Here is a 24,069-nt window from a genome sequence, read left to right as displayed (position 1 = left end):
TAAATGACTACTAGAAATGAAAACATCAAACACATATTGATTTTTATGTTGTCAATTCCATTTGTTTTGTCACTTGCCAGAGAACTCTGCAATATTTAGGTAAAAGTAGGAAGGCTGATAACTAATGGCCAGAGAACAAGTCATCCATTAATTGGATATGGCTCAGAAATCACCTTCAGGCTAGATAGAGAAAATTCATCAGTGCTATGTTTGTGGCACTGAACAAAACTTTCTGACAAAACAACAAGATGCACTTTGAAAGACAGATGTTTCTGCTTGTACCTTAAAGATTAAAGTGGAACAAGTCATGGCACTTCTAGATGGCAACCTTTGTAGCTAGGAAAAGCTTACTCTGAATATAACAAGTATAACAAGTCTTGGCTGTATTACCTATTTACTTTCTAAAATGCTTCCATCTTTAAGAAGAAAGGTATCTGCTTACCTGAAGGAGGAGGAACAATTTGTTTTTGTCCTAAATGTCAATTTACCAATTTCCAAAGCTTACACCACCACTTGTGTCCTCTGGAGTCCACAGTAACGTGAATTGTCTTTATCCAAGTACCTAGCAAATCATTGTCACATAGCAGCAGTCGACCTTTCTTTTCAATCTATGCACTTTTCAGGAGTTATAAATCAGTTGACTTTCAAGCTCGATGAGATGGCATATGCCCTGGTTTGAAGAACAGATGGAGGCTTGGGGGAAAATTGTTTCTGCAGGCTTACTATAAGCAGCACTACTCCATAAAAGTGAACCATTCACACTAATTTCTCACATACATTATACAGGCAGGGAGCACCAGCCCATTCAGCAGAAAATCTTTCATCTAGCTTTCAGAGGTCATTTAGCAAATTTAAATTAAACTTATTTCTGATACATGGCTGAGTTTTCATTCCATACACTTTCAAGAAATGGCAAATTATATCAAAAAAAGGAATGTTTTAAATTGTATATTCAGGGGAAAAGGAACAGTAAATTAACTGCCACAACATTACTGTTTTCTAGAATCTTGGGGTGAATTGCAACTATTAATTAGCCACAGAGGAGTCAATGAATGAAATATGTCTGCTGATAGGAATCAGGTAAACTGTCACTGTTCTTTGCAAGGCTTTTTTAGACTCCATCTCAACACTAATCCCCAGATTTAGCATTGATGTTAAAAGAAAGGAGATCTTACACATTTATAGTAAAACCTTTACTTCTTAAGAAAAACATTATACAGCTGGTAAGTAAACAGGCATGCCATATTTTTAAAAAATATGGTACATTTTCTGAGCACAGAGAAAAGAGACATTTCATTAAATTAATAAATTATAAATATGAAAGAAATGGAAAGAACTAGAGGACTGTAAAAATCTAACTCCAGAAAGAATTACATTTTATAATCACATTACTTGTGAGCCACAACTGGTAAAAAGCAGGGATTGCATTGAGTAACCTCTAATACATAATGTGACATTAACTTAGTGTTTCACTAAAAATACTAGCTTAAATGTACAAAATAAAGTCAACCAATGAGAATGGTGATAAGTACTGAAATAGTCACAATGATTTTTTATGGGATTTCATAAAAACATAGCATTTTGCAACAGAGTTTTGCAGTAACATTTTGATAAGATTCTTTTTTAATTTCTAACATCTCACATTTCTTCTAAGACCAGCACTATTATTGCAATGTTTTTTCAACAGAAAATTAAATCTAGCGTAGTGCTTTTGAAAACTAAGATTTTAATATGATAAATTTATTTGGAATTTGTTTTATTAGTGGTGGGATCAAATCAACACAGAAATTTCAAACTTGAGAAACCTACTGTTGCAATACTTTCTGTGACTATATGTACCGTGGAATGGAAACTGGAAGTACCCAGAATTACTCAACAACTTAAAAAATGTTGCCTTAACTGAAGGACATCAGCTTGGTACCCTATTTTAGTCTATAAATGATTAAACTGAAAGATGATTAAACTTAGCCATGTCACATAAAATGCTAGAGTCAATATAAATAGTGGATTTTGAAAAAATGCAACCACAAACGTATTGCATACAAATATAAAATTAACACATTGTTAAATATAAATGTAATTAGATCAAAACTAATGCTGCCTTAGATTTAAGACAGAGATTTCAATTGGAATTGGCAGTTGTAAAAAAGGATAAGTTCTGGAACATTCATAACTTCGGACACTATCATAGAATCACAGAATGGTCTGTGTGAGAAAGGACCTTAAAGATCACCTGGTTCCAACCCCTTCACTGCAGGCAGGGACACCTTCCACCAGATCACACCACAGGTTGTTCAGTCTGGCCAAGAACACTTCCAGGGATACGGCCACTACAAATTCGCTGGACAACCTGTTGCAGTGCCTCACCAGCCTCACAGTAAAGAATTTCTTCCCATTATCTAATTCACACTTGCTCTCTGTCCATTTAAAGCCATTCTCCCTTGTCCTGTCACTATGTGTCCTTGTAAAATCTCTCTCCATCTCTCTTGTAGGCTCCCTTTAGGTACTGAATGGCTACAGTTAAGTCATCCTGAAACCTCCTCTTTTCCACGTTGAAAAATCCTGTCTTAGCATTTATAATTTGTAGATGGAAAGGTAGCTCAGCCATCTTGGCTAGAATATGCTTTTGCCAAAAGGTTGGATCAGATTATCATTGAGGTCCCCTTCAAACGTAGAATTGTATGATTCTATGAATCTATCATTCTATGACAGTTGATCAAAAATAGATTCCTGTGAGCATTATCAACTAAAAACTTAATAGACCACAGGAAAATTTGTAATATCATACGGAGAAAAAGGGACAGCAGGATGAATAATATTTACATCTGGCAATAATGATCCCATTCTATTGCAGTCAATGGAAGTTTTGTTGTTTTATTTGCTAGAAAATATTTTGCATTCTCTCTTTTTATGACCTAGGGTCATAGAGTGGGTATATGTATAGCACTATATAACATTGCTCAAGAAATTTAAAGGAGTTTTTATTAAATAAAAAACAGGTCATAGTCATTAAGATGTGCCTTTTTCTTAGTATTCTGCATTTAAAAAACAAAACAAGAACAGTCTTGTGATGGAAATTTTTAGCCATCTCTAAGAAAAAGTCACATGCACATCAGCCAACTTTTGGTACTGATTAGCTGGGTACTAATACAACAGTCATAAAGAATGATGAATGACATTTCTCTAAACACAAAACTGTTTATGCAAAGTATTGGCTTGTGCTTGCTTCAGTAAGCCATAGTACACAGATTATTAGCAACTACTGAATTAAGATACAACTGAGCATTACTATTTTTAGTTTAAAGCTGAATACTTCTTTCTTGCTACCATGCCACACAGTTTGCTCTATAATTTCTTCACAGAAAACTAAGGATTTTGCTTTCCTTTAAAAAAAATACTAGTATCCAAACTATTAGATTACACTATATCTCTTAATATAACAGTGGGGTTTTTCCCACAGGCAGCACTTAAAAATTTGTTTCTTCGAGTCCTTACTTCTTTAACTCAATTCATACTTCTAGTTTCTCTAAATTATTATGTATTATTTCTGGTTTAATAAATTCCTGCTTTCCATTGCCTTTTCTTGAATCCATACTGCAATTTTCTGTTATACCAACACACTTGAACTGGAGACAGGCTTATTAATGATCACTGGAATTATTTTAAAAAAGGAGCCCTCTGGGAAAGATAAACAGAGGTCAATTGCAGCAGAAAACTGAACTATTGCTTAAAACACGAATGAAGACATTAAATAAAATATAAACTAACACCACTCTGTGCTGCACCAACTGTGTCTCCGCATGATACATGACCATTCCTCTTTCTACATAACCTTGCAAAAAGCTTTCGTTCTGCAGGGCAACACTTGTGGAAGATTTACCAGGGTTTTTTTTACAGTGTCCTCTCAACATCTTTTACTAAGAAGATATTAAATGCAGTTTAACAAGAAGTGGGAGTAGAAAAAATATGTCTCTATCTGAAAATAGATTTTAAAGATGTATTAATTTTCACAGCAGTTTGTTCTCTTTGTTTTCAGGTATCTGAGGCTGCAATTCCATGAACAGCTAAAGTAATCTAGCAGATCATGACTGCTGAAAAACAACAGTTTTGAAATCCCTCAACTCTCACATTTTTCACTGTACTTTGCTACTGTTTCTCTCTTCTTCATCAACACTCACCATTAGCACTCATGGATTGTCAGATAATCAAAGTTTCCAGGACTATGAACGTGTTGCTTATCAAGAAAAAACACACCCACCTTCTTTTCCTGAGTTAGTGAGATAAAATTACCCAAAAAGGGCTCTGATAAATGTCAGTGCCAGTGTCAAGTATGCTTCAGAAACAGAAAGTAGAAGAGGTGAAGCAAAGTTGAACCTCCCCCTTAGATAGCAACAAGCTCAAAACCCCTCAAATTCTTGAATTACATCTTGAATTACACAAATTGCAAGATGACAGTATAATAATGGGGTCAGTCTTTCGGGGAAATGAGCTCCACTTTTAATTTATTTGGAGATTTGAACTTTGGAAAGTATTACCTAAGTTTACTTGATACTACATAGTGAATAACATACAATGTTTATTCATCTGGTTTAATGACAAAACAATGATACAAAAATGAAAAATGCAAAGACATTAATTGAAAGCTTTGCAAAATGAAAACTTGTCTCCTTTCTGACTATATTGTTTGATATAAAAAACGTATTTTCTCTCTCTTAAAACTTATCCCTCAAGCAAGCAAAAAAGACTGCACTTCCAAGAAATAAGACAAAATTTAAAACCAAGTTATTCTATAGAGAAAACCCTAAAACAAAGTCCAACACCCAAACCAACCAACCAAAACAAAACCAAAACCACCACCAAAACAAATAAACAAAACTTTTTTTTCTTAGTGCTGGATATAGGTACCAGCTTAATCATAGAAGTTCAGAATTCTATGTAAACTAGTATACAACATACTAATAAAAACTGTACTATGGAAAGTTCAAATTATTTGTACTCCCTACTATTAAAAACAACTTTCAGTAGTTTCAGGTGAAAGGAGAAAGTCTATGTGCATTCCAAATTCATGATGTTGAAGGCAGATCACTTTCTTTCAGCCCTGCATTTAGTTTATATCATAAAGAAATAAATTTGCTACCATAGCGTATACTAGCCCCTGAAAAAAAAAAAAAAACCCAAACACAAAAAACAAACAAACAAACAAAAAAAACCAAACAAACAAACAAAAAAAAACACAAAAAAAAAAAAAAAAAAAAACAAAAAAAAAAAAAAACAAAAACAAAAACAAAATTATTGTCTGACAATTACGTTGCCACTTGGAAATGAGGAGAAACTAAAATCATAGAAGTCATATCCTTAGTGAACACAGATACTCTGTGAAAAAAAAACCCAAATATGTTGACATTTTGCTTTAAAAAGTTTGAGTTTCTGAATTTGGCTTTCATTTCTCTGAAATTGCTACAATTCTTTTGAAGAATAGAAGCTTTTTTTACTCCTGCATAATAACTTGCATAATTAACTCCACTCCCTAAAAAATAATTTTTCAAACATTCTGATGAGTTTCCATTTAATACAGAGAGACTGCATTTCAAACACATACTTTATAATCAGAAATACTTTCTTGGTTTTATCAACTTTCTTAGTCAAAGGTTTAATTGCATTCTGACCTTTTTTAATTCAGTACCATATATTTAAAAATGGAAGTCCTTTTCAGACCTGAACTATGAGCTTTTATTATTCATAGCTTGGTATGAGATTGTGCAAAAGAATGTATTAATACATTTTGAAATAAAATTGCAATATACATAAGCTGAAAAAGAACTGTAGGATCCCACAAAAGTAGTCAAAAGACTTATAAATATTTTAGTACATTCTTTTGATATAAAGATCAGTTTCTAATATTATCTAATTCTAAATTAACAAAAATTTATGTTCCCAAGTTTTATATTTAATACACATTAGAAATACTTATTTAAACCATGCCATTATTATTCATTCTCTCTTAGAAAAAAACAAATGCTTCCTATTTGGAAAGACCCTTGAACATTTGTTCAATAACTCAACAAAAGAAGTTGTTTCTTTCCAGATCTTAAAAACTACTTTACAAAAGAAACATAAACATTCAATATTTGCAGAAATTTTAAGGCACTGGTTTATATATGATTGTCTTTTTGGTTACCAAGGAAGAATAAAAACAAAGGCTTCAAATTAGATATTAAAATGTTACATTGAGTGTACACTATTTAGCAAAGAATTCACTGACTACAAGGACATCCACTGAAAGGGAATGAAAAGTCTGGAATTAATTTTGAAATTATTTTGTTAATTTAATTGCAATCAAAGCCAGAAATTTGTGTATCAAGTTATGTATTGTTTTCACAGACATAATTAACACGTCATTCTCTATATTCACTTTTTCAAGATGAGAAAAGGACAACTTCTCTCCTAATTGTTGAAAACAAACATTAGGAACCCCAAGACAGTCAATGTCTTCTTCTTTCGGAATCAAATGTGATTATATCCTCTAGAACCACATAATTTTGCTTTGGCATTATCAGAGTATTTTTGATCCTTTTTTTTTTCACCTGGATGGTATTCTTTAAAACCAGCTTCAATTTCCTGTTCTTGTGTATAATATGTTGTAAGTGTATGTTATCTTTTTACATTTTTTCTTCCATTAGGTTGAAACAGGTTTATTTAAACTTGCAATAATAGTAAAACTTACCAACCAGAATGACAGCATTACAGAAATATTCAGAGATGTCTGTCTACATGTAAAGACTTAGTCTGAAAATTCACCAAGAACATACATCTTCCTATAATAATCTAGTGAGATCTAATTTGCTTTGGTCCATTTTTTAAAGAAAAGACACCAAGGTAAACACCATTATTTATCTGCACAGTTTAATCTTGTTTATGCTTAGAATTAATTTGGAGGAAGAATGCCTCTTTCTAAATTTAGCACATTTTAGAAACCATTAAGCTATGTAACAACAGAAAAGCACTATTATTTCATAACTAAATATTCAACACATGCAGTTACTCAGAAACCGTTCTGTACATTTCCTGAACTTTAAATTTGTATTTCATCTAGGTCTACAACCACAGTTATGCATAGCCAGCCCTTACAAGTAATTAATCATGGACTTAAAATGACAGATATGCAGAACTGTCACAATATCAAGGGTCATTTGCGTGAATTTTTTGGTACATATTAACCAAATACAATTCTTGTATATTAAAGCATTTCAGATTCTCCTGTTCTGGCTGAAAAGTACTGTATTCTGTCTGAAGAATTACAACATAATAAGTGTTCAAAGTGTTTTAAAAAAAATTATTGTCTGACAATTACGGTTTTGATTCAGTAGTTATAAAAACAAACAAAGAAGCAAATAAAATACAGCTGTGTATTTTGTAGGAAAGAACAAAATCCTGTAGTATTTTCCTTTGCCAGTAAAAAAATCAGGTTTCTGAGACCCTCCGCATTTTCTCTCATGCACCACTTGACAGACAAACTAACAAGAGTGAAATGAATTATGATATACATTATAACTAAACAGAGCTAAACACTCTCCACATAAAACATTGATATTGGGTAATTACAGCAGGATTAAAATATTATTGTTATCATTCATTTCTTCTTTTTATCCTTCCACTTGATCATGATTCATGCACTAAGTATACTTCAGTCAAACTTTTATAGGACATTTGCCTCGACACATTCCATATGTAAAATATCTTTTCAGTTGTCATGAATTTAGCAGTATTAAGTAAAATATATTACTAAAAAGTTAACTTCTTTAATTAGATATACAGCTAATGAACTGATGAAAATTAGCCATTAGATGTCTTTTGGGTAGTGCAACTATGTCCTTTAACAAGTGAAAAATAGAGACCTTACTTTATCTGTATCTTTAAGTACCAGCTAATGATGAACAACATTCTCACCCTTTGGCAGCTCTGGGCAGCCTCTAAGACTTCAGAAGGTATCTAAAGAAAAATTTGAACTGGATAATGCCGGTTTGCCTGTTTCATGTACTTAAACTGCACAGTAATCAATGACAGTTGCATGTCAAACTAAACAATAGCCTCAAGTAACTACTACCTCAGTGTGGTTGAGTGCCTGCCTGCCACAGAACTCAGTCAGGATTGATTTGTGACTAAATTGAGTGGCATGGAATAAAGGAAATACTGTTGAATCTGAACATGCACTAATACAGAAATGGAATAGTCTACTACTGTGCTGCTTACTTGCATTCATGCTGAAGTTCTGATATTTTTTTTCCAAAAGAAAGGTTTAGCAGAATAGCAAAAATAAGTGTTGCATGACATCTCAGCATGACATCTCAGTCCTACACTGCACTAGCAAAAAGCCAGTGTTTTACTGCAGTAGGTGGACACTGGGTCTAGAAGACTGCAGAGTATGTTAAGAAAAAATACATGCTGAATCTTTGACTAGAGACTGCTGTTGTGACTGTTCAAGGCAGTATGATTTCAAACAATTAAAACTGCCAGATATAGAAATGAAACACTTACTTTAGCATGCATCTGTGGTTGGAAGGCTTGCAGATAAGTTAGCAAGCTGGAAGTGACCCATAAGGATCATCAAACACAACTCCTTTTTCTTCACAGGATTACTTAAATCTAAATCATACGACTAAGAGCTTTGTCCAGAAACTAACAAGCACTTCCCAGGGGAATCTGTTCCAGTGACCAACCACCCTCTCAATGAAAAAGCTTTTGCTAATGTCCCATCTGAATTTCTTATGCAGCTCCATTTAATTTCCTGATGTCCTAAGTCAACTAAGCAGTCACTAGCATCATCTAGTGGAATGCCAGTCCAGCAGTATTTCTGTACCTCTCAGTTTGATTTTTGAGAAATTAGAAATTAAAAAGCCTCAAGATGAAAATTAAATTGTGCAGATTTTTTTTGCAGTTACTTGAAAACCACCTTTGGGCCTTACCTGGTGATGAAAGATCAGAGTGCAGGCTTAAGTTTTAAGCCTGTGAGTTCTAGTCCAGCAGGGGAATTTCTACTGTTGCCTGAAGCCCAATTGCACTGGAATCTTATCTTGATTGTGGGTAAACTATTTTGGGACAATGAATCTCTTTGCTGCAAGAACTATTAACTGTTCATTGTGCTGATTCAAAACCTCTAAAGGCAACAAAATAGTAGTACAAATCTTTCTTCTGTATATGAATAAGCAAAAGAGCTACCTTAAAAATTTAGTTACTATCAAATATTGTACTACTTACCACATTACACAGCCAATCCTGTTTGCTTCATTACAAGCAGAATCAATTATGATTGCAAAATTCCTCCTTTTAGTGTTGAATTAACATAGCTTTACATTTAAATATCATGTTTACGACATGAAAAATTTAAAACATTATAAAAATCTGACACATTTTGTTCCTGTATTTTATGTTAATTTTCTGTAACTAACACGGCTTCCAGCAAAATCTTTCTAGTCCAATAAATGAGACAAAAAATAAAGTAATTCATGATAACCAAAATAATTAAATAGTAGGAGCAGGTTAAAGATCAGCATTCATTCTTTAAATTAAATTTAAAAGTCTGCAGTAGTTACTTAGAAGATTGGCAAGTTTTACAAATAACGTCACCAAGCATTTTAGAGAGAAACACAGCCGCATTAGAATAGAGTCATTAGGCAATACATTTATTTTGAAGCCAATTAACCTTTTGTCAGAGAAATGTCGGAGCTGTAATGGTTTCAGCAGTGGAGGTCAGCCTGTAACAGAGGCACGTATGACAGCGATTACGCTGTCTGACATATGCTGGAGACTGCGAGTACAGCCATGGAATGAGAATCTGCCTTCGTTTGTATTCTGCTCTGCATTTTCAGGGAGCAGACAATCTTGACCTATCCATTTAGGTAATTAAAGCTTCTATTTGGAAGTGTCCTGCAGGAAGGTGAAATCTGGGGGAGATAAATGGCTGCTGCTCACTGTATCCAGCCACTTCCATCATTTGATGGACTGCCTGAAACAGGCGGCATTGCCAAGTCCTCATAAAAATAGAGATGAATCGGGCAGGAGACAATTCTCTAAGGCAAAGCAACTCTGTCATCTTCCTTTTTGCAGCATATAATTTAATTGTTAGCCAAGGCAGACAGCTGACTCAGGGGCCTTTCTCTAATGACTTTCCCACCATCTTCCATTTGCTAAGAAATTATTTCAGTGTATTTACTTGCAAGCTAACTTTGTTGGACAATGAGAGATGTCACTTCAATAAGCTCAGCTGGTTGTCACATCTGTGCCAGGACTTACCTTCCAGGCGATTTTGTTTCCTGCACACTCATGCTGAACAGCAATTGGAAAGTCTCCTCTGTCATAAAACTTGCGAAACGCTGTGTGTTTTGCTGGTCTTTGTTTTACTGATCCTGCAGGTGGGGGCCCTCTTACCTTAAAAAGAAAAGAAAAACCAACAAAACAAAAAATCCCCACAGTTTAGTGATAATGTATTTTTAGAAAAAGCCTAAAGGGTGGCTTAAAATAGATATAAAAGAAGAATATTAGTGATCTCCCAAATTATAGTTTGATTTCTTCTTTACATGCTAAACTTCACTTCCTTGAAAGTACACTTTGGTAATGATCTACAGGTTTTGTAAACTACATTTTTTTTTTTTGCCACTTTCAGATTATCCCATAAAAACTGGCTATATTTTAAAGTAGATCTCTCTATTATCATAGCATTTTTAAGCAAAAACAACACACCAAGAAGGTGTGGCATTACACAGCAGAAGTTGTTGTGAAATTCAGTATTTTGCCTTTTTCTGTTTCTTTCTAGAAGTAATTTGACTTAATTTCCAACTAATGTTACTGTTTGCACCTTCCACTGCCTTTTGCTAGTCATTAGGTAACGAGATCAGGTAATCTCTTTTAGCATATCCCTTCTCTAAATGCTATGGATTCAGCTTTCACATGACTTCCAGTCTTCAGTATTGATGGTTGAAGCACTGGAAAGAATGAAGGTCTTTTGCTCAGACCTCTCTCATCTGCCTATGAGGAAATTTGATTTAGCTCCACTTAGTTCCTTATCTGAGGTATTGCTGGTTTAGCATATGTCATAGTCTGAATGACAGTCCAATTCCAAAATGCTCATGCTGGAACCTTTTTCTCAAACATGGTAGTAACAGCAACTAACAATTGGCACTATGATAATAGAATTTCAAGTACTTAAAAGAAATCTATTGTTTAAGCTAATTAACAAAGCTAATCTCAAATGCTAAGAGAGTCTAGGAGAGCTAAACTAATCTCAAATGTCCTTGACAACTGATTCTTCACTGTGAAACTCCATAGCTGTATATCTGGGATAAGAACTTCCTACAATTCTCTGCATGTTTCTTTTGTTAAAAATGCTAGAATGTGTCATTTTCAAAAAAAAAAAAAGGTGAGAGCTTCAATGATTTTAAACTATACCCAGCATTTCATATTATTCTATTTGTCTTCAGTGACCCACCCTTACATTAGTTTCTAGCAGACATCCAGCTTTCCAGTGAATAGAATGTAAATTTGTAACGTCCTCTTTTTCATTTAGGCTATCCTGTAATTTAACTCTGCTAATTACAGATCTAAATTTGACTTGGCACTTTTTCCCCCCGAAGTGTTTTCACATAATTTTCCACTGGCCTAGGTAGAGGAGTCCACTACTGATATGCCTACACTGTACTTTTCTACAAGTTCCTTCAACTAGGGCTACTAAACTGTGACCTATTGTTGCATATTGCTGTCCCTGATAGACCATGTCCAGTGAAAATAAACTTGATATGCACAGCTGTAACTTTGTTTAGTAGACACATCTGCAGCAGTTAAGAGTAACACTCAAAGAAAAGCATTTCTAACCAATGCAAATAAACCTCCACTTGCTGTTCTGCACAGGAACAGTTTGTTCTATGCCACCAATATATGTACTTTGACTTGGTTTTTTTTTGTGGGTAGGTTTTTTTTTTTTTTTCTTTTCTCATTTGAGGCAAGTCTCAGAGTCATTGCACTTTGAGGCCTCTGTTCTTTTGTATATTATTTCACAAGCAGGTCTTTCATACATCCTTTAAAACATTATTTTCTGTACAATATCAGAGGTCACTGTTAGATTTTAAGTTAGATTATTGATAAAGAATATGCTGTCTTGAGAACATGAGATACAATCTGAATTCTTTCTAGCAGACTACCATAATTAGAGGTAGCTAATACAATCTCAAATTACATCTTCTCTGATACCAGATATTCTCTTCTTCCCAACTTATGTTAGTAACTTTGCTACAAGCCTTTTCCTACTGCACTTTGCAAATTTTCTAGAAAATATGTTTATGTTAATTAAATTTCTTCCTATTCTTTATCCAGGAACAAAGATACTAGAGGACTAAAGGTATGTTGGTATCAAACACCTTTGTTGTGCATTGTTCTTACATGAAGGCTTAGAAGCTCCCTCTTAAGCAGTATACCTATTCTGATCTGCCATCTCAAAAAAAGGTATTGGTAGAATTAGAAAAGGTCCAGAAGAGGATAATGATTGAAGGTAAATAACAGAATAAAGTGAGAACATTATTACTATGGAAGAATAAAATAAAGAACTATAAAATCATGATATTATGGAGAAGGTGATAAGGGCAGATTTTCCACTGTCTCCTCCAGTAAAAGCATGGGACATAAAAAAACTAGTAGTAAGAAGTGTGGAACAAACAAAAGTATTTATGTTTTCATGCAGAAAATAGTGGATTTATGGAACTCCTGGCCAAAAGTCAGTGTTGAAATTCTAAAAGTTTCTGTACATTTAAGCTGTGACTGGAAAAGTTGAAGAAAAAGGAATCCATTCAAGTTGACTAAATCCTTATTATCAGGAATCATAAATACAATAAGTATTATTTTTCACGTGATACAGTCTGTTTGGTAGATCTCTCAGCCTTACATTTAGTCTCATGGTGACATCACACTGGTATCTTATGGTTAAGATTACCCATTGATTACCTGCCACAGCAAGTATTTTTTTCAGATTATGAACTCAATGTTAATAATATAATTTCTTGTGATTACTTTTAAGTACATTATGTTGTACTTTTTACTATAATATTTAATTACATTTCTATTATATCAGTTCTCAAAGGCTTCCACTTGTATCTGTCACACTATGATTTTCATCTATTTTAGTAACAACTCCAAACATAATGTCAACTATAAATTTCATTATGCAATCCTGATTTTCTCAATGAAAATATTAAATAATTAATTATTCCTAAAACCAAATATTAAGAAATTCCATTAATACATTTCATCTATTATCATATCTCTCATTTCAATATTACATGCCATTATTGTCTACACTTGAATATGGGCTTTTTTACCCTCTGAGCAACTCTTGCACTGTATAACTACCAAAGTACTGTGTACAGCTGGAGAAGTAGTAGTGTACTGAATACTTGAAAATAGCGTCAACAGAGAGAGCTGTTGTTTTTCCCTTTGTCTTAAAGATGCTTTTCTTGTCAGATTGGTCTCCAGTAGACACAGAACCCTTAAATACCTGGAAGAGTAACTGACTTCAAAGCAATGAAATTATCAAGACAGAAATGAGCCTAACATCTATCGAGAACAAAGAATTATCAGCAATCAGGAAGACAGTGGAACTGTCCCTGCATTGAAGATACAGTAATGTTGCATGACTGAAGAGTACTTTTGTGCTCTCCTTTATTTAAAGAAGACAATTTGTTTCATTTGTATCTGACAAACCTAGTTTATGAGACCTTCGCTTGAGCGGCTGTACTGAGTCACTGCTGCTTACCTTTTGCAAACAATTTCTTTTCCTTCCAGCCTTCATTATTAGGGAGACCACCACAGAGCACTATTCTCTAATGCAAACACTGCTTTGGGTCATTCTAGCTGTGCACAATCTGCCTGAGGAAGAGTTTATGTGCATGATTTCCTCTTTCACTTTCTTGCAATTCCTGATCTAACCCTGGACCACATGATCTCTATAGGCCTCTCTCAGCTGAGGCTTCTCAGTGATTTTAGGGAGCTAAGTGAAATACACAAAAACTAATCAGACAATGCTTTTCTTTGGTATAATGAGTTTTACCTTCTTATATTTTATATTGTTATAATTACTGATAAAAAGGTCATTCTGAAAGTATTCCATTTATTGGAAAAATAGTAACAAATACTATCTTCTTCAAGTTAATAAAAATGTTTCATTGCAATATAGTGAGAAAGATTAAGATTAGAGTTCCAGTTAATTAAAGGCTAATATTCATGATGGTAAAGTATATGAAGCAATAAACAGATTCTGAGGTTCGTTAAATGCCAAAGAGAAGTTGAAGAGTTTGATAATTGCAAAACTAATTTATTGTAATTCTATGCCATTGAACTATGTGACAAGATAAAAGATGCAAGCCATTAAGCAAAAAATAGAGAAAGACCATATTTCTTTCATTGATTCATGGGCATTGAAAGCCATTTTACCAGGTTGCATTCTTAAGCTTTTCAGTGATGGCACATTAGCAGAATGACTAAGAAAAAATTTTTGAAGCCAGGTTTAGATAGTGATTAGTATTTGAAGATTGAATTTTGTTCATTTTCTGAGTGTCAAATTCCATGCACACTCAGGGACCTAAATATGTCTGTGTAGGACAACTGGCCATTTTTGTTAAAACTAACACTAGTTAGTGTTAAAATTAACACTAGTTTTGTAAGTAGTTTAAGCTAACAAAAACTGGACTGAGATCCTACTGTTCTTATATAATACTTCATATATTGTATTTTAAAAAAGACAAGTGATGTAATCAAATTTAATGGCTAAAGATTTTTCTTATTAACCCAGACTAACGCATTTAGAAGGAAGAAATTATTTCCACTTTTTGTCTGCCAAGATTCTGACAGGAAAATTGGAATTTAGCCCTAGCCTTTTATATTTTCTCCTCACAAAAATAATTCATTAAATTTATTTTTGAAGTTACAGGAATCAAAGTTATATGACCACTCAACTATCTTACCTAAAAAAGGCTTCCTTGAAAATATAATGCCATATTATCACCTTGAAGAATTAAATTTTCAAAATAAAACCATAAATTCCCATTCTTTGTATTCAAACGAAAAAAAAAAAGTGTACAAAATTGCACTGTATCCACAGAATAGAATTTATTAATGCCTTCTGTCTCAGGGTGATGTAAAGGTGATGGCATTAAGGAAATGTCTGTGTAACCACTGACAAACCGTTTGTCTCATCCACCTCTTGTACTGGTGTTAAACTTTGCTAATGCAGCATAGTTCAACTGGCAATCCACTTACTTCATCATGGGAAAGATCAGCATTCATTTCCTCGGGTACTGGTGCGAGAAGCTGTGGCCAAATCCTAACGTCAACATCAAGCAAAATGTAATATATATGAACTAAGTCAAACTATGCAATGAAGAATACTCAAGCTAGCAGTGGTATTCAAAAATAAAGACCAAATATTATACCTAGCACTATTCAGGGACATGTTGACACCCAAAACTTTACTAGAACTGCCAACCGCAGAGTCCTCATCTTCATAGTGTGATAAAGCTTTTATCTTGGCTGGACAGACACTGACACAACACTGCCTAGGTACAACTCATGCCTAATTAACAGGTTGAGGTGCAAAAGTCATCCCACACAAAAGTACCTCTACATTTGTAACACAGACAATCCCATCATCAAAACAATCTCATCAATAACCCATGAGAAAACATCAAGATTTTGGCAGTTACTACCAACACAACAGAACAATAGGATGATAATAGTTTTTGGTGACATCCACAGTTTCGAATAAACACAGTAGCAGTATTAAAGATTTGGAAACACAGATCTTAGCAAGTGTTAACAATCAGAACTTCATCTAGGCACCCCCAAGAGTGTCTGCTCTGACTGGTAATAAGCAGCAAAGCCTGTCCTGCTCTTCTTAATTTAGTGATCCTAATTTGATTAAACTGACTTAGGTGGTTAATACATTCTGCAATCATGTTTTGATTTTGTTAGGCAGTCACACCAAAAATTGGAAGAGAAACTTCAAATGACAGGAGAGGCACAGTAAGATGTCCCAGTAGGTACTGCTGAGTTCCACATTAATTCTTTTTATTTAATATCAATATCACAAGCATTCAATATCAAAAGAACACGATCCCTCAACATGTATCAGATATTTCTTCAAATGTGCCACTTTTGATATGCTTTAAATGGTGCCACATCTAATGCTTAGAAACTGCTTCTGGGGCTATTCCACAAATCTGGACAACAGATCAAAGCCCATCTTATAACTTCAAAAGTCAAATTGAGAAAAATCAATTTTACGACCCCCAAATGAAACTACTGATAGGTCAGCAAACATCACAAATGCTTCCAAAGCACTGCCACTTGAAAGAAAAATTAGACACGTGATTCTGTACAAAGACACTGTATCTCATTATTGCCTTGCGACACTACGGAAAGTAAGACATAAGCTGCATGCAGAATTACTCTATTTCACCACCTCAAGAAATGTTATTTTTGATTGGGGAAGAGATAAGCTGTTTCAATAAGAGAGATGTGCCTATGTTATAAACTGCTCTACAGCACTTTGTACTTGGAAGATCCTTCATCTCTTATTATCTACTGGAATATAATGTAATTATTTAATATAATTTAAATTTCTCTCGTGATGTTTTCCAAGCAATTTCCTTTGATGCAAAGGGGGAAGAGTGACAACTGTTAATATATTTTTTTATTAATATATTTCTTTCCTTCCAGTCCAGATGAATACAGTCTTGCTCTGTTAGTCTCACAAAGCTTTCCAGTGCATCAATTGCACTAAATCTGGAAGCCTTCTAAATTTTTCCTGATAGCTATTTTAATGTAGGGCAGGTTCTTTTACTTTCAGTGCTACTGTTGCTCATAAAGGTATTTATTAACCTGCAAAGATATCTGTCCTCTTTGCAGGGAAAACTGATGAATTGATTTCTTTGATGTTAAGTTCAAATCATTCCCTCACAAGAGGAACACTAGTAGGAAACAAATAGTTTTTAATTCATATTGTATGCAGTTGAAAACATTTTAACAATCTCTGCTTGTCTGCTTGGCATATAGGTAAAAAAAACTCTCAAGAAGAGTTAAATTTTCCTTGGTGAAAGAGTCAATTTTGTCTCACATAAGAAGTCAAAATTGTAGGATGCAAGTGAACAGGAGCTCTCACAGAATATTTCTTCACAGATGCTGACAGTAGCTGGATTGTGACTGTGAAGGGACAAATGTATCTTTCAAAAGTCACAAAGCTCTTACTTTCAGAATTTTGTTATTTTAAATGCTTTTCATATTGGCAAATGCAGGGTTTAATCACTTTCTGTAGTAACTGATATTGCCCAAATATTTTGTGCCAATCTCCATAACTACCCAAACTGTTGTTTGCAACGCCTTTACCTGAAATATTATTATTCATGCCTAAAAGTAATGATAAAGTTTTATTATATTGATGTTAATAATTTCAGAACAGCTAGAAGTTATACTGTTACTGAAGTCTACTAAATCTGCATGGAAATATATTAATCTGGACCAGAATATATGAAATATTTTTTAAAAACCCCAACTTATTACTCTGTAGGATCCTATTACCATTTCTATTTATTGAATATAGCTGTTCCTCATACTGAAGCTCTTATACAGCATCTTTAATCCATACAGCATTGTTACTGTAGGCTAAATCAATCTGCCACATATTCAGGGCAGTGAGGATTCTGTGGTCTTGGAGGTCTGGAAGATATGGGGGATCATTTTGTTAAGTTAAAAAAATCCTTACATAAAGTTATCATCTTCATACTTTTTAGTTTGGCAATCATATGCTGACATTTGTTAATCATCAGTGACAAGTTTTAAATAAACCATCCAATGTCATGTCCTAAGCTTTTCTTTCAGAATTGTTCAATTTATGTATGCTATGAGCTAAGAAATGGCTTAAACTTCAATTAATAGCTTTTTCCTTAAGCCCTGCCACCTCTTTTTTTTTTTTTTCCTGAAAACAAAATCTTTCTTCAGAAGTATCAGAAAGTCATGTACTGTGAATTTTACCAAGATTCTTTAATAGACTGTTTGGGAAGGAGTTGAAAATACCTCTTTGGACATCATGATGTCTCAGGTGCATAGTGAAGTACAGCTAGATTAACTCTTGTTAAAACGTCAAAGCCTGCCCCATTTTTTAAAATCTTACTATTGTTTTTTGTACTCCATTTTTTCTGTCATGGTACTAAAAATGCCTTAAAATATTACAAATATTCTCTCTTTTCAGTAAGGTGATTAGACTGGAGAGTACTGACAGGGGGTTTGGGGCTTTTTTTTCTTTTATTTTGGAAAGGAGTCTGAGACACAGATTCCTTTTAGCATTGTGATCATTCACGGCCATAGGGTGTCCAACTGCTTCAGCTATAATTTCCTCAGTTTCTTTCCACATAAGATTGTGGAAAGAAACTTCAGCACTTCAGCAGCTTTCCTGCTAGCCTTCTTGTCCTATATATTTATGTGATTAGAGATTCAGCTAGGCATAATTTTTTTCATTATTGCATACATCTTTTATTCCACTTAGACTTGAAATAATACAGAAGATTGACCTAAGATTTTCCTATGGTTCACAGGAATATTCTCAGGAATGTTTTTTTGCACAGGAAGGCATATTCTATCTAGCTAGTCAAAACATGTTTTTTTAAAGTTTGAGAGCTCATTTCATCCTTTACACTCAAAGCATCCCCACAATAGATGTAGAGCTTTTTTCTTCCTCTGCCAGAAAATATGACCAGCTACGTATTTTCTTTTCCTCATCATGATTATTTCCTCTTCTTATACTCCTCATCATCTCCAGAGCTGATTGCTAGGGTGCTAGCAGGAGCAGAATCCCAACCTTCCCCAGTTTTGAGCTTAGCAGGAAGCATGAACATTCTCTTGGGTGAAAGCCAAAGGACAGAAACAGAGCATCTTCAGTGTATATTATTAGCAAAGTAGATTTGACTTAACTACCTAGACAGTGAACATGTAAAACTTAATGAAAATTTCAATTTCTTGGTGATTTGAAGATTCTAAAAAATTAAAAAGGATCATTTCTACTTAGAAGAAACTGAAAAGTATCCATAATGTGCGGAATAAAAATGATTCTTTTAGGCATTATGCCATTTCTCAGTCAAATTATGTCTAATCCATTGCATTTTCTTGTGTTGTAACCTACACATTTATACTCAATTCAGTTTAAACTGACACCATTAATTTACAGTGTACAGACTCCTTATAGAAGTGGTGTGGCAGAAAAAAAGAGAATGCCTTATCTATGAGACTTCAATATATTGAGATGCTATTTCCTAGAATATTCTGATGCAGTTTTATTTGGTATATATGGTATTTGAGCAGGGATTGGAATGAAGGTATCTAGTTTCAATGGGACTGCTCTAATCAATTTATTTAAATCTTATTTCTAATATGTGGTTCTAGAACCCTGGAAAACATTGTTTTAGTTGAAACCATATCCCAAATGCATAAATTTCAGTGCTATAACTGAAAAAATCTAAGATTTTCATAGTAAAGATGAGTGTCTTGTTCTCCAGGGTACCAAATAGGACACCAGTTATTGAGAAATGTATTTCTGAAATTTATCAAATAAATAAAAAAATAAACGCAAAATAAATTAAGGTGGAACTATGATGAAACTGCTCTACATAGCATCTAGGAAAGGGCATTAATAATAAAACTATTAATAAAACTCCCAAATGCAAATTTGTATCAATATTATACAGGAACATTGAAGTGAAGTATTACTGTCTTCATACATTAGTCAAAAGTAATTGTTCTAAAAACCCCACAACTCACAAGTATGGACATTAAGAGTTGAAAAGTATACATTATAGACTAGAGTGATAAATAGGTTACTTACTAATGTTGGTAATTAGCAATAGGGAACTTTCACTGGACATTTTTTATTTATTAACTACTAGCTCCTTAAGGAGGACTAAAGTGCATCAGAAAATCTAGTCCCATGAGCAACAAACTACTACAATTACACAGAACAATGCAATCCAGAAAAAAAACCTGTTTTGATTTCCACTAAACTTCTTGGAAAGTAGGCAGTCTCAAGGAATCATATTCTTTGTATGCTTAATATAATTTCCATTATAATTACATTATAATTACAGAATCATTATCACCACTTTGTAAGGACAATAAAGAATAAAAAAGATTATATAGTGATATATTTAAACACCCCCCAACCAGACATGAATAAGTATACAAAATATGCAAACTGTAAAATTTATAGTAAATTTGGATATAATGTGGCAATGAAGAAAAAGTCAGCTGTGTTAGCTAACATATAAATGTGATGCCAAACATACCCAAGGGGAACCCTCTGGTTATGGGGAAAAGGTCATCAACAAAACATCACATTCCTCCTATCAAGAAAGCTGGGATGATGATCTGTTTCTTCCAATGAGGAATAGCACCACTGACTTCAGAACCCAGACATGCATTAGAAGGATGAGCACAACATCAGCTGAAGGCACGGATACTACAAAGATGGTGTGTATAAATTTCAACAGTTTCACTACTGGGCATAAGCAGCAATAATTGGATAATTTGACTCTATGTGTAAGTATCTTCTTAGCTAGACTAATTTTTTTTTTTTTATCAGGCTGCTAGGACTTTAATTAAATGAATCACAAATTCTAGGTTTCATACACAGTATTTTTCTATAACTCAAAGAAATTGCATAGGCTGCATAATCCAGTAACTTTGCCCTAGAGGTTTTGCTATTAAATCTCAGGGCAGCAAGTGATGGAGAATGCAGGTGACCTAGGCTGTAATTTAGATTAAACAGCATTTATTTATTGCGCTACTAGATGAAATCCTTGTTTATAAAGCTTTCTTTTTTTCAAAAGAGCTTTAAGTACTATATTATTCAAATTTAAATTTTGCCAGAAAGTTCAAACTCTGTTTTCCTGAGACACATTTGGACTATCAATTATTTGTTTGGGGCTTCATTTTCTAACACAGGTACTTATGTCTACTCTAATTCTGTATATTCTTGCAGCCTCTCAGAACAGCACCTCTTAGATAATTAATTTTCAACTTCCAGTTTGAAATTCAAGACAAAGAAATCATTCTTTAAAGACCATGCCAATTAAAGTAAAAACATTTCTGTTGTTTTAATAATAAAGGAAAATATTTTTAAAGAAATCAACCAGTAGTTAGGAAAAACAAAATTCCAGAAAAAGATTCAATTTTCAGTATCACAAAGCATAATTCCATTGGAACCTAGTAGACTCTTGAAGTAAGATAGAAAATATAGAAGAAACACATTTAACATAATCTAGTTATAAGATGGAGTTAAGGGAAAATGAGGTAGCTTTTTAAGTGCCGGAACAGAAATATTAATAATTTTACTCCACATAAGTTGCAAGAGAATCAATAAAAAAACCGTGAGAGCTTGTCAGAAAACAGCTCTTCCATGAACAGAAATTAACAAGAATTATGGCTCTGAGACATGGAAGTTTTTAAAATTATTTCCCTTCGATCTCTCCGTACCAGTTTTCCACATACAACTGAAAAAAAAAAAAAAAAAAAAAGCCTTCATGATTATGAAAAAAGCTTTTCCAATATAGAAAAATGAAGGACTGTTTTTAGAAACATTGAAAACAGAGTTCCAATAGATGTGATGTTCCCCCTCAGTTTAGAATCTTTATGGCTTTTTCAACATACTCAGCAATTTTCCTGGTGGTCATTTGAACAAATAATCTTTTAATGTCCATCTTGCTCCTAGATATAAATATGGACATTAGGATAAAGACTGCAAGGCATCTGACTATTCTGAACAACATTGCTTAGTTTGCTGTCACAAGGCTACATATGCCATTTTTTCTGTCAGAAGAGCCAGTTTCCAGTAAGCTAACATGGACACTGAAATGTAACTGGAAATTTGAACATGACTCTCTACATGGAAAAATTTCTTTTCATAGTTTTATCCATCTTTCTGGGTAGAAAAAATGCTCTTTCCAGTAAAGAGTAAAAAGCACAGTTGAAACCCCATCAGAGTGACAGCTGGAAACTAGTAGTAAGACATTAGGCTTCATCCATCTTTTCTTCTTCTGAACTCCCTCAGCTTACAACAAGATAAGCACAAGAGTGAGTTCTTTGCAGAACTGAGGATCAACAAAGAGTCTGTTGTAGTTGAACATTATGCATGAATAATCATTGTAAAGACACTTAGTCTTTGTAGTAAAAAAAATTGTTTCTAACATATTAATCTTTTTTATTAGCTCTATTTTTCTTGACAAACGCAAGCAACATATATAGAATCTAGCAGTAGGATTTGCAGATAGGGTGAATAGCATTTATTAGTCTAATTTATACAACCAACAAAATCAAAACAAAAGCTCTCCTTCAGCTCTGTAACAGAAACTGAAACTTCAAAGTTAAACAGAAATTGAGGAAAAAACTTGACAATTTTATTTGATACATATCAGTTACACCATCTCAGAAAGAAAAGATTGCTGGGGAATTGTGAAGTAAAAAGTGAAAGACAGGTGAGCAATAACCATTATTTACTTATCAGATTTATTAACATTTTAAGGAAAAATTAATTTTGAGCAATACAGTATTTAACAGTTCAGCTGTCAACTGAGACCAACTAATAATAACACTGATGGAAGTCAGAATAAAGTACTGCAGCTAATCATAGAATAGAATCACAAAATCATTGAGGTAGGAAAAGATCCCTAAGATATCCTTATCCTATCCTTAACCTAGCACTTCCAAGTCCACCACTAAACAATGTCCCTAAGTGCCACATCTTCATGTCTTTTCACTATTACTTTCCAGGTATGCTGATTCAACCACTTCCCCAGGCACTCTGTTCCACAACTTGACAACCTTTTTGGTGAAGAAAGTTTTCCTCATATCCAATACAAACCTCCCCTGGTGCAATCTGAGGCTGTTTCCCCTTGTTCTATACCATTTAAGCTGGGAGAAGAGACTGACCTGACTACACCCTCCTTTCAGGTAGAGAGCGATAAGGTGTCTCCTAAGGCTCCTTTTCTCATTTAACCAGCTGATAGTTTTTAATTTTACTGGTTACAAATATTTAGCTTAGTTCTTTTATCCTTTTCTTTTCATATTGAATTCTCTACAAATTTACATTTCTAATGTTTCTAATAAGAAGGTGTATGGACATTTACATTTCTGGGACACTTTCTTTCTGTGAAAAAGAACTGTAATGTAATGAAAAATTATTTGGTACCCACCCATCTAACAAGAGCTCTCTTGGTGAATTTATGAGATTACTGGAAACAATTAAAATCTCCAGCTGATTATATGTTACATTTTGCATTTTATGTGCCCAAGTACTTGCAATCTCACATTTTATTTTCCATTTCAAATAGCCATAGTCGCAACTTACTCTTCAAAGTCTTGAATGCAGTGATTCTGCTCTCAATTATACTTTCTTTTTCAAAATAAAAGATGGTCTTCCAACACATAGTTAACTTAGATGGATTGAAGAGACGACTAGAAGGTATACCTAATTGAAACTGTGTTTTATTATAAACCAAATGCCCACTTTAAAAATACATTGCCAAATTCCTGCAAAAATTTACACAACAAATCAGTACAATAGAAAAAAGTGAGGGAATTCAGATAGTCTCATAAACAGTTTTGAAACAACAGAAGATAAACTCATTTGAACTCACTGAGCAAATTCCTTGCTATGAATTATTTCCTTTATTCCTGAAAAAAACCAAGGCTATGAAATTTTAGGTTTATGTAATCAGTCACCTTTTGCGTTACATTTATCAATCAAAATACTTTCAGCTAGTAATACAAGAAGGAAGAAATTAATCATATGGTTATTGGTAAAAATCACAGCTTCAAAAAATCTCAACAAAAGATGCTTAGGATTATACCGTGTTGCTGCAAAAAGAAACTGCAAAGATGCACGGGTGGAGCATGCAATCATAAAAAACTAATTTGCAAAATTAAGCCAGATTGTAACTGGGTTAGTAAAAACATTGATGTCAGATGCTGGCATTTGCAATAAAGGGTCTT

General features: G+C 33.7%; 1 protein-coding gene across 1 annotated transcript in view; it reads right to left on the bottom strand.

Moving 5' to 3' along the window:
* PACRG (parkin coregulated) overlaps positions 1-24,069 on the bottom strand; it is a 211,687-nt gene that overhangs the window by 153,110 nt on the left and 34,508 nt on the right. The window contains exon 2 of the mRNA XM_041477137.1: positions 10,291-10,425. Coding sequence (XP_041333071.1) covers positions 10,291-10,425 — 135 coding nt within the window. The remainder of the gene's footprint in view (positions 1-10,290; positions 10,426-24,069) is intronic.

Source organism: Pyrgilauda ruficollis, unplaced genomic scaffold (genome assembly GCF_017590135.1).
Source record: "Pyrgilauda ruficollis isolate IOZ18807 unplaced genomic scaffold, ASM1759013v1 scaffold4, whole genome shotgun sequence".
In the NCBI taxonomy this organism is placed as follows: domain Eukaryota; kingdom Metazoa; phylum Chordata; class Aves; order Passeriformes; family Passeridae; genus Pyrgilauda; species Pyrgilauda ruficollis.
This window is presented reverse-complemented; position numbering and strand designations above follow the sequence as displayed.